At 34.1% G+C, this 21,451-nt stretch overlaps 1 protein-coding gene across 4 annotated transcripts in view; it reads left to right on the forward strand.

The window, feature by feature from the left end:
• The window catches only part of LOC150091832 (uncharacterized), a 256,523-nt gene that overhangs the window by 83,662 nt on the left and 151,410 nt on the right, over positions 1-21,451 (forward strand). For 3 of the 4 annotated variants that reach the window (XM_090377195.1, XM_090377203.1, XM_090377219.1), the window contains exons 11-12: positions 8,628-8,765; positions 20,547-20,857. In XM_090377195.1, coding sequence (XP_090233321.1) covers positions 8,628-8,765; positions 20,547-20,857 — 449 coding nt within the window. The remainder of the gene's footprint in view (positions 1-8,627; positions 8,766-20,546; positions 20,858-21,451) is intronic. The other variant, XM_090377211.1, reaches the window with a different exon arrangement.

Genomic DNA, 21,451 nt, shown 5'->3' on the forward strand with positions numbered 1-21,451 from the left:
ATTCATTGTTAACCATTGTCAATTGTATGCACTTCCTTAGATTTTGTGTATCTTAACTAACAGCATAACCCCTCCTCCCTCCCTCCCTTCCTGTCCTGTCTATCCTTTCTGTACATATTGTACTCCCCAAATTCCAATTCTGCACTGCTTATATCTGTTAGACACCACGTCTCTGATATCCGAACAGTGTCTGCCTTTGATGTCTTGACTAGCATTTCAAGCTCCTCAAATTTATTAACTATACTCCTACCATTGGTGTACATGCTAGTATACATGCACCTGTTTCTACTCTTAGTTACCCTAACAGCCCATGCATTTACTTTTTCCACTGTGACTTCCAGCAGTCCTGGAAATCCCTATCACCTTGCTCTCCAAGCTCCTGCTCATTCTAATAGAAGCAGTACAAGAATCACTTTTGCCTCTCCCTGCAGCCATTGTTAATCTTGTAATCTGTGTATACCCCAAGCACTTCCTTTACTTGTGTCCAAGGATATTTTGCCATCATTGACACCAATAAACCTTATGACATGACTTATCATGATTGTCATATACTGTACAATGTCCGAGTACTGTACGAGGAGTTGCTATTAAATAACGAGACTGTACACACAGCCACTACATATACCGAGCACCTCCTGTGAAACAAAGGTACAGAAGTTGACCTTAAACCTTGGTTGTCTTCCAAGTCATGTTCCAACACACTCGTTCGCTTTGCAGTGATACAAGTGTTCATTACCCTGTATTTTTGCAGTTTGTCGGGAAAATGACAGACAAAAGAATCAACCTCAAATTTTTAACAAAACTAAAGTAAACATTAACTGAAAGTTATGTCAAGTTTATGGGTAAAATACTATGTCAAGAGCTTGTGTGTTTGAGTGGCATAAAAGATTTTAGAAGGAAGGGAGAATGTGTAAGGTGATGAACAATCAGGCTGTCCAGTATCCATGAAAACTGATGAAGATGTGGACCAGGTAAGGACATTGATTAGAAGATAAGAAGTGATCCTCATTTAAGCATTATAATGGTTTTACCAGAACTCAATGTGGATAAAGAAACAGTTAGACAAATTTTAACTGAAAATTTAGGCATGAGAAAAGTGTGTACACCCAGATGGTGCCAAAAATTCTGGATGAAGTTCAAAGAATGAGATAAATAAATCTTCACAGTAAATCTTCACAAACTTGGAGTTTGTGAAGATGCTTTGGAAAAATTGAAGACGATCCAGACTTTGAGTACTGTAATTACTTGCAATGAAAGTTGGCTGTTCCAGTACGACACAGAAACTAAAAGACAATCAATGCAATGGAAGACAAAATAATATCCCAGACCAAAAAAAGCAAGGATGTCAAAATAAAAATGAAATCCGTGCTTCTTATTATCAAAATCAAAAATTAAAACTATGCTTGTCATTTTCTTAGATATTAAAGGAATTATCCTCCCTGAAATTTTAACACCTTGTAGCGGTGAGGAGGCTTGCGTATCCCGATGACCCAGAAGAGCTATGCTGGCGGTAGCTAGACTGCCGGTAGGGCCACCCTAGCCAGACAGGTCAAAGGGTAGGGATCAGACGAAGAGTAACATACTGGTCCTCCAGGTTGGGGGTTTTACGGTAGGCTGGTTCCCTCCCCATGTAAAAAAAAAATAAAAACTCATAAAGCTCAAAGAGGAAAACCGGATAGGACAAAGAGATACGACTCGGACTGGAAAAAGGAAACGAAGAGGAATAATGGACATTTTAAATATTGCAACATGGAACATAGGAGGATTAGGATATAAAGAAGTCGAACTACTTAAACATTTAAAACAGAAGAAAGTAAATATAGCAGTAATAACAGAAACAAAGAAAAAATTAAAAGGTATGAAAGATTATGATTCTTATACAATGATATACAGTGGAGTAGATCAAAAGGAAAGAGCTAGTGGAGGGATAGCATTATTAATAGATCGGAAATGGAAAACCAAAATACAGAGCTACACATTTATAAATAGAATAATAACAGTAAGATTTAAATTAGACAGAGGTTATTTATGTATAATTGGAATTTATGCTCCAGAAGATGAAAAAGAGGAAGAAACAGATAAATTTTATTTAGAGTTACAAAAAATAACTAGATAAGAATATAAAAAAGGACCATGTAGTTATTTTGAGAGATTATAATGCTCGGGTAGGGAATAAGCCAGTAAAAAATATTGTGATGTTATGGAGAAAATAAAGTAAATGGAAATGGATGTAAATTAACAGATTTTGCAGCATTTAATAATTTAAAGATAAATACATTTTTTTAGAAAACGTGATATACATAAATATACATGGTCGGCAAGAGGTACACAATCAATAATAGACTATGTAATAGTAAACCAAAAATTAGCAAAACAATGTCAAGATACTAGGGTGTTTAGAGGATATGATATTAATTCAGATCATTTTTTAGTGGCTTCAAAAATAGACTTATGGGCTAAATGGAAGAAGAGAAAAGCTATTAAACAGGGGAAGGAGGAATTTGGTTATAAAGTATATCTATTTCAAGAAGAAAGTATACAAAATTTATATGAAAAAAGGATTAAAGACGAAATAAGTAAAACATCGGAGACATAACAAATAGAAGAAGAATGGAATAATATACAAAATATAATTCAAAAGAAAGCAAAAGAGACACTAGGACAATTCAGGAAAAACTATAAGAAGAGGGGGGGATAAAGATATGGAATGAAGAAATAGCTAAAGCAGTACAAGATAAATATCTTAAATATATATAAAACAGGACAAGATAAATATCTTAAATATATATAAAACAGGACAAGATAAATATCTTAAATATTTATCTTAAGAACACAATAAAACTAAAGATATAATAAGGAAGGCTAAAGCAGAGTCATGGGATAGATTTATAAGCACAATAGAACATGATGTTCATGGAAGACAAAATTTGGCATATAAAATGATGAAACACTTGAATAGCACAGAGAAAGACACTTCAATAATAAATATAATAAAGGAAGAACAATGTAAAAAACATTATGAAGAATTGTGGAAAAACCCAGCATATCAAACAGAAGAGATATGGTTAGACCCAGTTAGTGACATAGATCTGATAACGAAGGAAGAATTGGAAAAGGCATTGAAAGCTACAAAAATAGGAAAGCAATAGGAATGGATGGTATAAATGCAGAACTGATCAAGTATGGAGGAAGTTTTTTAAAAGACAGGATACTAAATTTATATAATAAATGTTGGGAACAATATAAAATACCAGAAGAATGGAAGATAGCAAAAATTATTTCAATATTCAAAAAAAGGAAATAGAAATGATACAAAGAATTACAGAGGGATAAGCATACTAAATACAGTATATAAAATGTATAGCAAAATAATAAATAATAGAATTAAAATTATCTCTGATGAAATATTAATAGAAGAACAGGCAGGATTCAGAAAAGGAAGATCATGTACAGATAATATATTTATATTAAAACAAATAATAGAAAAACGGAAAGAGTTTAATTTAGAAACGCATTTATAGATTATGAAAAAGCATTTGATCGAGTAAACAGACGAAAACTATGGGACATATTGAGTAATAAAGGATACCAAAAGCATCTTACAAAAATCAGGTAATAAATTAACAGGAGAAAGTATAATAAATCAATGAGTTAGACAGGGATGTAGCTTGTCACCAACGCTGTTTAACTTATATATCAAGGATATGATATGTAAATGGAAAGAAGAAATTAATACAAAGAATAGGATTAATACGCTGTTATTTTCAGATGATCAAGTAATTATTCAAGATAGTGAAGATAATTTACAAAGAGCAATATTTAAATTAAACCAAATAACAGAAGAATATAAAGTTAAAATATCAATGATGAAAACTAGAACAATGGCTTTTAAAGGGAAAAATATGGTGAGAACAAAAATAGTTATAGACAATAAAATATTAGAACAAGTAAAACATTTTAAGTATCTAGGATGTGATATAACATATAGTGTTGAAGAAGATATGAACCAGAAATTGGCAAAATTTCAAAATATATGTAGAACAATAAAAATAACTCTGGCTAAGAAAACAAGGAAAGAAACACAATTGAAATTAATGGCAAAAGTAATGGCAATACCAACACTTCTTTATTATGGTTCTGAAACATGGATACCGAAACAGAGACATTAATAGAATACAAGCTGCAGAAATGAAATTTTTAAGATATGTTAAAGGATGTACGTAAATATTAGAAAGGAATTAAAGATTTACTCAGTTAATGGAAAAATTATAGAATATAGACAAAGTTTGGCGCTCCAGTATCCGTACATCAAGACGAGAAGAAGTAGTCCTATCAAGGGCAAGAATAGGTCATACCCATCTAACCCATCTTTATTTACTTAGAGGAGACGATCCACCACAGTGTCCACATTGTTATATAAATCTGACTATTAACACATACCCATTGACTGCCCCTACTATAGACAAGACAGAACATCAACCCTGCTATCACTGGTAAATCTTAATAAACCAATAACTTTAGAGAATCTCATTTGTGCCAAGGCAAATATTTTCGAATTTTTCAACTTTCTGAAGCAGATTGGACTTTTTAATCTTTTCTGATTTTATAAAAATTTTTGATTTCCCTATATAAAAAATGAATAGGCGCATTATAGCCATAGTAGCTTATGCGCCATTAAACTCCCATAACAACAACAACAACATATAGACAAAGATGGAAAGAACATGTAGAAAGGATAGAAGATAATAGATTCCCTAAATTAGCTTATACCTATAGAGCAAAAGGAAAAAGAGACAGAGGAAGACCAAAGAAAAGATGGGCCTCTTTGAGATCAGAACAGGCAGATTGCCTAATCCATGAAGGAAGATAAGATAATTAAAGGAATTATTATGGCTGAATACATCCCTCCAAATCAGAATGGCACCCAAACATACTACATAGTTCTGACAAGGCTGTGTGAAAAAATTCAAAGGAAAAGACCTGATTTGTAGAAGGATGGTTGGATACTCCAACACACAGTGCACTCTCTGTTTGCCAGTTTCTGGCCAAAAAACAAATCCCTGTGTGTGAACATGCACCCTACTCACCAGACCTAGGCCCTATTGATTTTTTTGATTCCCTTAACTGAAAATTGTACTTAAGGTTATCCATTTTCAGTCCATTGAAGACATTCATAAAAAATGAATTACCAAAGGGCTCACAGAAGTTGACTTTTAGAAATGATTCTGAGCTTGGAAGTAATGTATGGATCAATGTGCGCAAACCAAAAGCAAATTATTTTGAAGAGGATAACTTGTAAGGTACGAAATATTTCATTATATTTTATCGGAACAGTCTCCTTATTTAATAGCCATACCTTATAGTACAATAGTAGCAGACAGTCATTACATTTTCATCCTACTGACACAAAGGACTGGGAATAGAATTGGTTATGGAATCCTGGGATACCAGGTCATGTGGTAGCAAGCATTGAAGTTTAGTGGGTAGGGGAGGTGGTTGAAGACCTTGGGAAACTACTCTGGTTGTATTGTGTTTGCTGCTTGTCAAGTGATCTTGTCTGTTGTTGTTTACTAGAGTATGCTCTGTGATTGGGAGGCTTCTTTGTGTGTTTCAGTTAGTGTTGGACCCAATATTAACTTGTATGATAAGAAGGAAGAGTTCTAGGTTGATTTCTTCTTTGAAATAGGGTTGGCTATGCCTGGGTGGGGGGGTTGCTCTCCTGGCGTTCCTGTTTAATGTATTTGTGAAGTTTTCGTGAATGTGGGACACCTCCATGAAGTTGTTTCATTTCTGGTGTTGTGGCTGTTGAGTGTTCTGTGCTCTCTAGTGTTAAACCTATGGTTTTCTGTGATAGTGTTGGGCCATTTTTTTTTTTTTTATTTTATTTCCTGGAATAGTTTTCATGTCCTTCAGCTCCTACATTTCAGAAAAAACACTAACAGAATATTCTGTCAATCAGATATTTTGTCTTGGCAGGTTATGGGGTGGAACCACATACCGTTTAGAATACCATAAAATATATTTTATATTTTACAGAAATATTTTATATTTTTTGTGCTATCTACAACAAAAATGTAACATCTGTATGCCACTATTATATTATAGTAGAATGTGGATTATCCAAACTATTGGTTTGATTATCCAAATAGTTTGGATAATCAACATACCCAGTTTATACAAAACAAAGTCTAATTAGGCCTACAGTTAAATTATTATATGCAAGGTTATTACTACTCTGTTTTGAAAAATGAAGTATTATAAAAAAATAATTGATCTCGGAAATGGTTTGTAAATAATAACTAATCTCTTCAATGTAAATATAATATACATTGACAGTGTATATCATATTTATTTTGAAGGTACCTAATTGTTTTACATGGTTTCAACTATAAATCACTTTTTTTACATGAACAGAAATAAACAAATACGAGTAATTGTACACAAATTAGAGTATAATGAATCTTGGGAAGATTTATTTTTTAAAATATGTAATCTTGAATTTTTCTTTGAACCATGCAAGGTTGTCTTTTTTTCGTGGTGAGGTCTCTCATTCTCTTTAATAGTAGTATCTCCATAGGTACTGCATTTAGATTGAACGTCGTGGCGAGATCCAATATTCCTTACATTTTGAGGGTACAGCTCTAAAACGGTGTTCCCAGGCCGGCCGCTGGTTAGTACACCGGACCGAACCTATTGGTAACTCTCTAGGAGGCTTCCAGATCAGCTAGTGTATAATCTTGCTACCTCTACTCTGCCAGATAGTGACTGGAGGGAGTCTGAGTATTGTGTATGCGGGGAGCATTGTCGAGGCCACGTTATGTCAAGGATCTGGGTATATTCTTACCACATGTACGCCATATCCAAAAATTTCATTACTTCATACAGCATGTCCCACCCACTTTTTCTTACTATTGAATATACCATGAATTGTCAAACTAATAGAGCAAGCTTTTTTGCGAAAAGATCTACTAAACCTCCCAAGGACTTCCTAATTCATTTCACAAATACACGTGGTCTCAATTCTGATCTCAACGATGTCAATTTCCACTTGCAGTCTGCCAAACCCCATGTACTTTTTCTGACAGAATCTCATGTGCCCAAATTATTCGCTGTATGATTCCTTTCGCCTCAAAGGTGGTACTTGTGCATATGTCCATTCTGATATTCCCTGTCAGAGACTTGGCAATTTGGAATCTCCTCTCTTTGATCTTCTCTAGCTTAAAATCTCTCTACCTCATTGTGTCAAATTCATCTGTTGTCTCTACCGTTCTCCCAACTCCACTAATCACTTGGAGCTCTTTGACTTCCTCTCTTTGCAACATGACTTTACTCATACTAATAGTATGAGTATTGCTGTTCTTTTTCATAATTTAGGTGGATGACCTCTGAAGAAGACACAGAAATTATGAAAGATACTGCAATGCTATTTCTTTTCAAAAATCTGCTATTTCTACCTTGGTCGTTCTTTTCAAATTTTGCATTTTTCCAAATTCGCACTTTGTTTATAACGTTACTCTTTTCCGTTCTTCCCCCCTTTATTCAACATACATCGCTCCCAGGGTACACGGTATTTTCATTATTGGCATAAGTTAAATTAAAGATTTGCACATAACATTAAAATAATTTTCTATATATACATTATGGTTGTAGGGTACCTTTGCTCTTGCAGTGTCCCTGATCCATAATTCATATTATTGATATTTCATTTTATCTCTATTCAAATTCAAATCCATTTTCTTTATTTACTTAATTTTAATTTTTTATTCTTAATTATGTATATATATATATATATATACTCTTTACTATACTTAACTGGCAGAGGAGACAAGGTAGTCTCAGCAAGTATGGTGCCTTTTCTGTGGTGCTTTCTGAATTCCTTTGAAAACTTTAAATACAATGCAGTGCAAAAATATTTCCTCATTTATGGCCTTTTGACTCAGTATTTTCACATATGCTATTCTTTAATTTTCATTTATTTTTATTTATAAATAGGTTTCTTAATATATCGTTATATTCCATCATCTTTCTTTTAATTTGACTAAAAAGAAAAGGAATAAAAAAACAGTGACAATAAGGTAATTGTATTAAACAGATACAGGTGCAAAAGTAATTTAGAAAGCACAAAAGCATTTTTAATCTTCTCTTGCTCTTTTTTTTTTTTTTTTTTTTGTATTTATTTATTACCCAAGCTGCTAGTCATTAGTAATTCTCAGAACCTTAGATCCAATTTTTTCATTTGTTAACACCTCAAGTACATCTAGTCATTTTTACCCAGTTCAGTAGAGATTTCTTGAATTTTCAATAGAGAAATTGCAGTAGAAACTTTTTTTTCAGTGGTGCTGTAAATTCCACTGTGTGAACAGAGTGGATTTAGAATGAAAAAGCACAACAAAAATGCGATTGATGTTCACCCAGGTTCCTTATCATGTACATCATATACTTAGGATACAGACAAAGACATTGAGTTGCATTGCTGAATATAGCATATTTTTAAAACCAGGATTTTTATAAACAAGTTCCACTGTATTTTATAATCTGTGTATTATTTTATATATCACAATTCACTTATAAGTACTGGAAAAAAAAAAAAAAGGATATTAAGCAGTGCTATTAATCATATCATTTAGCTGTTAAGATCATCACACAAAGTGTCCCAGTTTCTGCTAGTAAGATATTGCCTAAACCAATACCAAGTTCCATGGCTGCTGTTATTTCTAATGTTGGATTCTCTGGGGCATCTAAAGTGACTACAGTATCTGTAGCAGGTAATCTTTTAATTCTCTCCTTTTTAATTACATTCATCTATATCAGTGATTCCCAACCTTTTTGTGATGTAACCCATATTTGTAATTCAGTAAGTTTCACAATCCGATAATAATATAAGCTCAGTAATTCATCATCACACTTATTTTCTCTTCTTCCCCCCACCCCAAGTATTGATTGCCTTTCCATTAGCTTATGCAGTATAACTTTCTACCCCTTTTAATTTTTCATGTCAGTTAATTCATCACAATCATGAGAGTCCCACCAGTAGCAAATTACTGAGATTATAAAAAATTACAAAAAAAAAAAAAAAAACTGATGCAGAATTAATTAATAAATAATGAAATTAATTTACTTAATAATGAAAAAAACAGAAATTAGTATCTATAATTAAACACCTCTCAGGCGTACAAGGTGCACGTTAAATACAGCTATGACACAGTTGAAGGAAATGGGGAGAGCACAATCATTATTCCCCTGTGCAGGACATATATAATTGTTCCTTACTATAACACAGTTTGTTCAGCACTGGTTTGATATAAAGCTCTTGTACACTTTATACCTTTCTCTGGAGATCTATTGTTTCCTCCCAACCACTACTCTAGTGCCATTCACTCTGGGTTGTATGTCATGTTTATGGTACCAAATGGATTCTAATGTTAAATTTTAATGAACTTATATAAATAAATAAGTTTCTTTCAATGATGGCATTTATTTAGCAAAATATAGTTCAGTAAAATGTAGTGTTTTGTTTATTTGTAGTTATTGACCTTGGAAATAATTCATTTATAGCCTCCAAATAATTTTTATTTATTGGTTATTTAAATTTATTATGGAAAGATGTTTATCTCACAAATTGTAATCACTGCATTCTTAATGACATTTTCCTTACATGTCTTTTATGTTGATTAATGTTAATTATGATAGTGTTGTTTTTTTTAACCTCATTAATCATAGTGAAACATGATACACCCCAGTTTATAAACTGTCTGACTTGAAGTTACTCTCCACTACATATTCTCCATTAGCACTATGGAGCCATACTCTATTCAGTTTAGCTTTACGACTTATTGTTTATGCAAATTGCAATTAATATTTATGTAAAAGTTTGATTCAACTTCTTGTAATTTAAAATCTGTTCAAAGCAACCAAGTGAATCAGCAAGTTATTGTGACTTTAAATTAAAAGATGAAATTTAATATTTTGAAAAGATCTGGGAGAACAACAGGTTGATTAGTAGAACCACCATATTGTGAATCTTGCTAATTATAAACAAGAATGAGGAAAAAATCTTAATCTATAATGTAGTAGTTCCTTTAAATGATATGAAATTAATTGGTTTAGACTTTCAGTTATGGTTGATAGGGCAGTGTTATTAAATTTGTTTACGACAATAAGATAGTGCATAGCATGGATTCAGATCCTATCAGAGGCTGGAGGAATTCTTAAAAAAAAAACAAACAAAAAAAAAAAAAAACACCTTTTCATAAGAGACTGTAGTTAGAAGAGGAATAAGGCTGATTTTACCCTGTGAACTATTCTAGGTTTCTCAATCCATTACACCATGTAAACTGCCCCCATGAACACATTACACTAGTACACAGACATGCAATAAGCACTGTATGAACTAGCATTCTGTATGCATTAGCACACTATGACCAAAGTAGGCAATGCATCAGAAACTTGCAAAGAAACAAACTACAAGAAGGTAATGAATTAGCATGACAACCTTAAGAAACTTTGCTTGAAGAATGTAGGACTAAATGTTTCACTGCTAATAAATCATTTTAATAGGTTACGTATTGTTATATAGGAAGGGTGTGCCTTAAAATTGGCCAGAATGCTGGCCGAGGCATAGGCATTTATATTGCTTCTTATGAAAAAACACTCCTCCACAGGAGTAGCTGTACATTGTTAGATAATGCACACCACGCTTATTTAAAACTGTGGCTTTTGAATTTTATTTTCTAATACATATATACACACAGATCTAATTTTTTGAAGTTTTTTTTCTAAACTTTATACTGAATTCTACTCAATCCATAATGAATGTGCTAACAGCCCAAGTTTATATCACAACCCATGGGTTGGGAAACACTGATCTATATGTATTATTAGTATGATAGTGTTAAATGCAAACTTAACTTTAAAATTTGCAATAACTTAAAAAGTAAACATTAGTCTTAGAAGAAAAACTCAAGAACAGGTCATCTTTCAGTTGTTTAATCTAGAATTTTTTAATGGATTTGGTGGGTAGATATCTGAAGAATAAATCATAACAAATATTTATATAATACACATATAAAAATATAGACAACAGTGAATTAAAAACTCACTGAAAAAGTAGTCAAAAACAGATAAAATAAAATGCATTAAAAACAATAAGATCTAAAAGCTTCTCTGAGATCTTATTTTTATCCTTGTCAGTGATTTAATATTTGTTTTTAACTCACTTTTGCATTGAATTTTTATTGTATCATATATTTTTCAAGAATATTTATGCTTGATATCTTTGTCAGTCAGTAGAATCTCACCAATTTGGACTGAAGATGGGGGGGGGGTTAGTCTGAATTATAGAATATAATTATATGTAAAAACTTAAGCCATTCATAAAAAAACAAGCTGATGTGTTCAAAATCCAGTAACATATATTAATTTAGATGGGATTAAGACACAATTATGATAAAAAGGAATGGAAAATTTTAGGAAAAGTTTTATATTTATAACAGAATGAAATAAGAGTTACAATCAAATACTACTTAAATATACAATTTTTTAAGCAATAAACTTTAAAGTTCATCGTGTTAAAATTAATATCTTATAAATTTAATCAGATGTACATGGTCCCTCCCCAATTGTGTTGCCTCTTTTGAAGAAACTAGATCAGAAATGTTCTGTTGAGTAAAGGTCCTGTTGTACTGCTGTTTCATAATGTCATTCTTTGCTTCTCTTAAGAGTAAAAATATTTTTCAAATTCCTCGTCAGAATTATTAGCAACTTCAGCGAGTGAGTACCAAGGCAATGTCTACTTTTGCAAAATTTTAATTTTTCTCCTTTATTTATTTATTTTATTTTATATTATTTTTTTACTTCTCATTCACCTATAGACTTCCCCCCACCACCACCAAAAAATGTTGCCATTTCATCTTCTAGCTGCATTCTTACATCACCCAAAATAATATCCTTTTTGGCATTATTGTGTAACACATTTTGATTCCAGTTCATTTACTAGCTTTTCCCATGTGGAATGCTGTATAGGTGCATTATCTAACAGTAAAAATTTCTTATTGCTTCAGTTGCTTTTAATTTTTCCTTTTAAATGGTTTGACTGCTATTCCACTTTGAATTCTTCACCTGAGGATATCATGAGTCAAGTAGAAGTGGTCATAGGCAAATACCAAAGTTCAATCAAGTTGATAATATTTTGATAATATCATAGCTCAACTGATGATTCCTCTGTTTTTTGTTTTCTGATCTCAAATGATGAGTTGTCTGATCTCAAATTAAACCTTTGTGCATTAGTAGATAAATTTGAGTCACTGAAGAAATGGATACTTGCCCTAGAGACAAATAAAATTGAGAACTCACCAGAGACTCATACAGCATTAGTCAAAAAACTACCCACCTCATTGTCATCTGTACATCTCCTTTAACAATTTGTCTAATCCTTTAAATTTATTCAAACTAACCGCTTCCACAACTTCAGATGGAAGTTTGTGCCAAGAATCATTTACTCTCTGGTTGAAGTTAAATTTCACGCATCTGTCAAAAATTTTATTAGGAGATTCCATAGTCAGGAAAATGGGTAACTTATTTTGTTATGGGGTAGGTGGACTATAACCAATGTATATCTGCCAGGAGGAGCAATTAATGTTGTCACTAACAGATTGTTAGATTTAATGGGGGATAAAATGAGTATTCATATAGGATTAATGATGTTAAAAGCACACAAACTAATGATTTATTGGACTTTCTGAAAAATATTTTAAAAAATGCTACGAGTTAGGTTAGGACGATTATCTTTTCAGTTCTCCCCAAACACAATAGGAGGGATCATGTGCTGAAAGCCTTGTGAATTAACTCAAAACTTGAAGGATTTTACAAAGCTTCTAGGGGAAATTTTTATTACTGTGGCTTGCACTTGTAGATAGAAGGAATATATCTTTTAGAGACAAAATATATTTGAATAGAGGTGGTGCAATATCAGCATCATTGAGGATACCTTAAGGATTCAGGGGAACTGTTAGTTTTGGAAAAAGTGGTAACGTAGGTACATGTTTATCTGATGCTATGAGTCAAAGTAACTAATGTCTCAAGAGTTATTATTTGTTGCTGTAACAGCCAATATTGACAAGATGCTTTATAGGTAGCAGTATTTCAAACAAATGGGAAGCTAATGCTAGGAGAACAAGTCTAAATAACTACAAGGGATGTATCAGAATAACAAAAAATAGTCCTAACTGTCTACAGTAGTATTAGGAGTATTGTAAATAAAATGAGTAAACTCAAACTTCTCGTTAGGACAGCTAATGCTGATGTAATAGGGATAATGAAAATATAGTGTCAGCCAGAAATAGTTGTTAGTCAGAAGAAGAAAGATGCTGCAGTTGTTAAACGCATGGGTTTTAATTTGAGGAAAGGGGACTATGACAGCTTAAGACTCTTCGTGGCTGCTGTCAGCTGGGCGGATTGCAGAGGGAGGATGAATACATTAAAATTATGGAACATCTTTAAAGCAATAGTCACAGAAGCAATGAATGTGTGTATATATAACAGTATTTAATGAATAGCATATCATGGGAATCAAATGACAAATTAAATTTAATTAGAATATGGAATATAAGTATTCTGAGTAAAAGTGTACATATAGTGCCATAAGGCCAAGTATTTAGTTAACCTAGGTTGGACTTCATTGTTATACCCTAAGCATGCGCGCGTGTGTGTGTACGTACACACTGCCCTACCATTAATATCCAGGCACCCCTCCGTGGATGGAGAAACAGGTCCTATGCATGCAACATGTCATGGAACCTGCTATAAATATGCACACTGGGCTTCGAACAGACAATTGCAAAAGTGGGCATGCAAGATGACACATTCAACAGAATTGATCACCTTAACAAATGCTAGATGCCAATTAACATGGTATAAGGAGTGTGAATCCTGGACTGTAGAGGAGTAGAAAACAGTCCTATGGACAGACGAGTCAAGGTTTGCACTCTACCAGTCTGATGGCCGTTCCTGGATGTGGCAAATGCCAAAGGAACAGTTCCTTCCTGATTGTATCCTTCCGACAATGAAGTTTAGTGGAGGCAGTGTCATGGTATGGGGATCCTTTCGTGGTTTGGCTTGGGCCCATTAGTTGTTATCGACAAAACCAAGAATGCTGTGCAATACCAGGACAGCCTGGGCAATTATGCACTTCCAACATTATGGCAATACTTTGAGGAAGGCCTAAATTTTTCCACACCCACATCTCAATACTTTGAGGACGTGGGTGAGAAAAATTGTATTGGCCAGCCCAGAGTCTGATCTGAACCCTATCGAGCTTCTTTGGGATTCTAATGCATTAAGGGCTTAAGCCTCAAGCTGCGAAAGAGATTAGACTGGGTATTTTAGTGCAATTGCATCATTTATACACAGCTAATTATAGATTAGCAAATTTGCAATAGCGGCAGCGTATAAGTTACATCTCATATTGTGAATATCTTCACGACGAGTTGCCAAGACATTGCACTACTTCGAATAAGTAATGCTTCACCCGAATGAGAAGACTGTTACTTATTCTCAGTGGATACCACCACCCAAACGGCACTGTTTCAGGGCTATTTGGCCCTTCTTCGGTGGGTGGGAAGGTATTCAAGTGATGTAATGATGACAAAACAGTTGTGAAGTATATTTCCACAATATGAGAGATGCTTGGTGGTATATGATATAAATTAAGACCAATGCATTAAGGGCTTAAGCCTCAAGCTGCGAAAGGGATTAGACTATGTGTATTTTAGTGCAATTGCCTCATTTATACACAGCTAATTATAGATTAACAAATTTGCAATAGTGGCATCATATAAGTTACATCTCATATTGTGAATACCTTCACGACGAGTTGCCAAGACATTGCACTACTTCGAATAAGTAACGCTTCACCCGAAGGAGAAGACTTGTTACTTATTCTCAGTGGATACCACCACCCAGACGGCACCATTTCAGGGCTATTTGGCCCTTCCCGACCATTTTGCCCTTTTGTCATCATTACATCACTTGGGTACCTACCCACCCACCCACTGAAGAAGGGTCAAATAGCCCTGAAATGGTGCCGTCTGGGTGGTGGTATCCATGAGAATAAGTAACAACAGTCTTCTCCTTCGGGTGAAGCGTTACTTATTCGAAGTAGTGCAATGTCTTGGCAACTCGTCGTGAAGGTATTCACAATATGAGATGTAACTTAAATGATGCAATTGCACTAAAATACACATAGTCGCATCTTTGGGATGTATTGGATCATTGGGTACGTGCACGTCAAGATGACGGCCTCTGTAGCCGAGTGGGCAGGAGCGGGAGTGCAGTAGCACACGCTCTTTGAGTAGACCGGGGTTCAAGCCCCTGACTGCTGAATACGGTCGATCTGCCAACCCGCACTGGACCAGCGTGGCAGATTATGGTCCATTTCCCTCAGCATGAATTGTTGAGGAGGCTTCCATCCTGCAGTGGGTTGATAATGGCTGCACTTTACTTTACTTACTTTACGTCAAGATTGCCCAAAGAACAAGGCTGAACTGGTGGCTGCATTAAAGGCCAAGTGGAGGAACATATCATCTGACATTTATAAAAAGCTGGTTGAGAGTGTGTGCAAAGGTTGAAGGCAGTCATAAAAGCAAAAGGTTTCAGAACAAAATATTAAATGACACAATAAAAGCTTCTTTTTTTTGTCTAAAGGCAGTTGTCCAGATGTTAATGGTAGGGCAGTATATATATATATATGAATAGAAAAATACATCACAAGGAGATGAGATCAAAGTGCAAAGTGTGTTAGTTGTATGATGGCACCAGGGATTCCTCCCTCTCCCATCTCCTCGTGTACTCTGTTTGTGTAGCACAGAACTCTGTAGGGCAGTTCACAAGATCACCAGGATGGATGAATACAGAGCTATCCAGTAAATAGTGCAGAAAAAGGTTTCATTGGAAAGTTACAGGGCAATGAAAAGTAGTCAGCCATACATTCTGTAATAGTACAGAAAAGATTACACTGGAAAGCTTAGTATGAGAAATTACCAAAAGATCAAAGAATGGGAACAAAGAACTCTTCATGTATGGGAATACAAAAAAAATCAGAAAACAGTCAGATGAGACTCTTTGTGTAATGGGTGTGCTGATATAATAGGGATAATAGCGTTAATCCGGCTGATGTTGCTAATGAAGTGAATAGGTGCTTTATTGATGTTTAGAGACAAAAGATGCTTCATAATGAGGATAGGTTGTGCTGGTGAAGCTGAGCAGTATGAAATTACCAATAATGAAATTTCGGATGTTTATTAGAAAATCCTTCAAGTCTAAAGGCAAGTAAGGATTATGGAGTTGATGGCATATACACAGTAATTTTGAGGGGAAAAGAAGATGCATTGCACCATTAAGGTTAATTGTGAGGTGCATCATTGGACTTGAGAGAGAGATCTGGTAATTTACTTAAGCTATCAACTTCCATGACAGATGGAAGTTTGTACCAGCAATCAACTACCCACTGTCTAAAGGCAAATTTCTGCACATCTATTCTACAACTGTCTTTCCTCAATTTCAATTTAATTTGAATTTATGCCTCCTCAGGTTCATAATCTGAGCAAGAGGAAGAATCTCATCAGCACAGCTTGCTCAAACCATTCAAGGCCTTATACATCTCAATCAGATCACCTCGCAGGTGTCTAGTCTCCAGATGTTGCAATTTGCAGAACTTAAGCTTTTCTTGGTAAGAGGACCTCTTTGTTCCCCTCACCAATCGTGTTGCCCTTCTCTGTACTTGCTCAGGCAACTCTACATCCTTCCTAAAATGAGGCCTCCACACCTGTATGCAGTACTCAAGGATAAGCACCTCCTTTTCTCTACTAGCAAAATTCCTGTATATCATTGACAATACCCCATGACCTGCTCTGGCAGCCTGTCTGCATTGCTCAGAAAACTTCATATCTGACTGCACAATTACTCTCAGGTCTTTTTCATTTTCTATCACCCTAAGTGTAGTACCACGTAGTTGGTACATTTCTCTGGGTTATTTCTGCCCATATACAGTACTTTACATTTGCCAATGTTAAACTTCAGTTGCCACTTCTCAGCCCATCTGCCTATCTTTTCTAGATCCCGTTCAGTAGTAGCACATTGTCATTACTGTCATTAACAACCCTGCCAACCTTTGTGTCATCTGTAGACTGACTTGGACATTAAGCCTGATATATGAATGAAATTCATATATCAGGCTTAATGTCCTTCATGAATGAAAACAACATTGTACAAAACAACAGTGGGCCCAACACCGAATTAATTGGGGTACTCCACTAATTCTAAACAGTGGAGTGGGTAACTACAAACTAGTCTGTGATAACAGTGGTGGGGAAAATCATGAAGGCAATGATAAAGAGTGCAAAACATGGACATTTAGATAGAAATGGAATTCTATCTAAATACACAACAGTTTTTATTAAGAGAAAGTGATGTTGAACTAACCTTGTCATCCATTTTGGCACAGTTACTCATAAGCTGGATGTAATAAGTTTTGACCTTGTTTATTTGGATTTTACCAAAGCATTCGACTTGGTCTAGCATGAGAACTTATTGTCTAAGCTGGAACTTGTCAGGATCAGAGGTAAAATTGAATAAATCTACAATGAATCTCACTGTGGTTGCAGGGCAGGAAGCAGATGGTTTTGATTAATGTTTACTCTTCATATTGATTTAATGTTAGAAGTGTGATTTTCATAAATCACATCAACAAATTAATAGAGGGCATAATCTCAAAATTTGCAGATGATGTGAAGATTGGGACAGTAGTCAGCATCAAGCTGGTTTCCTGTGAGATGACAGCTTCAAGGATTATCAGAAAAGTGGCAGCTGTTTTAATGCAGTAAATTTCAAGGTCTCACACCTGTTGTAATAGCCACTGTCCAGATGGTACACCCAAAAATAACTTATACATTTGGTGGGATTGAATTAAAAACATTACAATAAGAAAGGAATTTGGGAGTTGTCATAACAGTGGACACAATGCTCTGAACAGCGTAGGCAGGTTGCAGGGAAGGTCCATGGCATGTTATCAATTATTTATTGAACATTTGCTTGTAGAAATAGGGGGGGGGGGTCATAATCCCAATGTATAAGGCAATTATAAGACTGCGCTTGGAATACTGTATCCAAGTTGCACCAAAAAAAAAAGTGTCTTGAAAAGGTGGGGAGACCTGCAAAAGGGCACCTGTATAAGGAAAGGAATTTGAATGATTGTTTCAATTTTTGGCCAACTAATGGCCATAAATTGAAGTGACTTGGAAAGAGATTTATAATGGATTATAAGAAATTTTCTTTTAACCAATGAGTTATTACATCAGTGGGTGGTTGAGGCTGGCAGCTTGGAGAAATTCAGTGGTCAGCTGATAGTTAAAAGGACGGAAACAAATCATTTATTTTTTATATATTTATTTTTTTAAATTTATTATTAATTTTCGTTTTATTTTAGTTATTTATTTAATTAATTTATTTTTATCATTATTTTTTCACTAGTGTGGCAAAAGCCTGTGGCTTATTTGTACTATATGGCTGATACTGATAATAATATAAAATTATTGTGAAACATTCCAAAAGAAGTTCAGACTTGAATCATTAAATTCTTGTTTAGGAAAAATCTCTATTATGCATAAATAAAATACAAAAAAAAGTAGGCAGTCTGACTCAGTGAGGTTTTACTGTAAATAAATAAATAATTGAAGAGATTTAGTTTTACAGAGTTCTTCACATGTACATGTTGTTGTTTGTTTGTTTTTAAGAGCATTAGCAACTAAGGCCATATTGCTCCGGGATATGCGGTGGTCATTCCCTGACCTTTCCGCATCCTCCGTATTTGGTGGTGATGGGCTTGAACCCCGGTCTAATCAAGAAGCGTGTACAATGCACTGCTGCTCCTTCCCACCTGGCTACGGAGGCGCCATACATGTACATGTGCATGTATATAAATGTGCATGCAGGACTTAGTGTTATATTTGTACCAACCTTATCACTTTTTTCTCTTGATGATCTGTGTCCCAAATACTACTTTTTATTCCACTTTCTGAAAAAAATTTAAAAATCCTTGTACTATGGCTCTAATTGAATCCAGATAGCTATAGTTAAGTTATGTTCTGCAGATTATGTTATTAGATAAGTTGACCTGAGATATAAATAAAACAAGATTCCATTGAACGGTACATATTGAAATATATCTAGATAAAACAAGGATTGTTTAGGTGCATGCTTAGGCACACCTAATAATCCTTGTTTTATCTGTTATATAGAACTTTGATTTAGATCATAGTTCAGTATAACATACAATATATTTATGAAATAGCTTTGAGTAATGTTCTGTTTTGATTGCTCCTTTCATCACCAAAAAGTATAGTATTTTTTATCAGTACAAAATGAGTGTATTTATTGAGGCAAGGAACATTGTTTGAACAATGACTTTTAGACATACTTGGACTGAGATTTTGTTCCTAAAACTGTGTAATATTTATATTTCAGTAGCTTGAATTATTTTCTGTCCTTACCTTCACTCCACTGAAATTCCAATTTAAAATATTTCTCTAATTGTAAAGGATGGTTGCCCTGAATTTATCCACTTTTTGAATATCTACAGCCATATCACACAAACAACAGATCTGTTGAAATTACTGGTTTATTAAAGGTCAGCAAGTTGTCCCTCTGGTATTCTAAAATTGTGCCTTCAGCAGTATCATAGTAGCACTAAGTAGAATGTATTGAGGCAAAATTCGCAACAATGGTTTGGGTTGATTAACAAAATGCAAATTGACCACCATCACTTCTCTTTGCTTTATATCATGTTGATTTTTACTAAAAGCTTTCTGTGTTGCATTAACATGACTAATCCTTTGCTTAACTTTGTCACAATCTCTAAGGAATGCTTCTAACAGAATTCATAGTTTTATAGCAGTGTTAAATTTATAATTATTAAAAATATGTATATTTATAGCCTTAAAAAAGGCTCCTTGAGGTGAAACACACCTTGTGATATTTTTATTTTTATGGTTTTAACTATGCCATATAAAAAAACATATTGGAACAGGTCCTATCCAAAGAGGGAGTTATTAGCTCTGCTTCCTATTTTGTGTAAATAGGCAGATTTTACATTTTTTTTTTTTTTTTTTATTATTATTATTATTCTTTAAATGCATGAAATACTGCTGAGATTCTTGGGCAGTGCATAGGCATACATAGTCACTTTGCATTTTACTACAGTCATACTTTTGCAAACTAAATGGTTATTGTAGACTATTACAGAACAACAACCATACTTGCTTGCATGGTGCCTGATTAGTCCCCCAGCATTTCATATGTATTGCCCAATAATATATTTTTTAAATTGTGGAATAAAATGATTTATTTACTTCATTTATTCAAGTTTAAATATACATTGATACTGATGGCAATGATAGTACACAGAGATAGGAGATGATAATGAAAGTTAAGCATTCATGTTAACTGTTTTTATATGTTTAGTTTTTGCTTATTATTTACAGTCTACATTATTACAGGTTCTAGCAGTTCATGCACTGGTAAAGTTCCAAATATCATGACATCTCATGCAGCAAGGCTAATGTCACGTCCAGCTGCCCCAAGTATCATGTCACATAATCCAAGGCCAACTCAGCCGCCTGCGCTGAGAGTTACACTTCCAGCTGGAGCTCTTAGTCCTTCTACATTAATGAAATCAAGTACACCTGGAGTTAAACCAAATGTAATAGTTGTGCATAAAGCTCATGTGTGGCCACAAGCTCAAGGGCAAGGAACAACAATTGTAGTTTCATCAGCTGGTCCTGTTTCTAAACTTTCTGCTGAAGCTGTAGTGAGTAACTCTAAAAGTCATATTTTTTAATTTTATTAATATATTTTCACCTAGTTTGTAGAATTCTGTAAATTCAGAATTCTCCTACCTTACTCACTTTATCCTTGGTACGATCTGTTGAACCATTTATTATCATCCTTGTGATGATATAATATTATTTTTTAGATGCATTTGCAATGCATAAAGCACCTATTAGCTTCATTTGTTTAAAGGGTTTAAAAATAGGTGCTAATTGTTTTTTCTGTCACATTTGTAACCGTTTTTACTTCCTTTTCCTCTATATCTTATTGGTAAACTTAAAGTTATAAATTATAAAATTATTTCTGTTTATCTTAATTCGTAGTTAACATTTGTCATTAATAATTTACTAAAAGAAAAATTTTGTTATTTGGAGATGCAAAATCAAGAAAAAGAACCAGTAAATGTGAAGTAGTGAAGATGACATGTTTAAAGGCATCCGTTCAGATGATCTCTTCTCAGCTATTCAGAGTTTTGTTAATGAAAGTAATGTTTGCATTTTTAAAGAGCAGCATAAAGCAAGATTATGATATCTATAAAAGTGAATATTCATTCAGATTTCAGTTGTTGGATTAT

The sequence above is a fragment of the Mastigoproctus giganteus genome, chromosome 1 (genome assembly GCF_048544385.1).
Source record: "Mastigoproctus giganteus isolate SK-2022 chromosome 1, ASM4854438v1, whole genome shotgun sequence".
Classification (NCBI taxonomy): Eukaryota; Metazoa; Arthropoda; class Arachnida; order Uropygi; family Thelyphonidae; genus Mastigoproctus; species Mastigoproctus giganteus.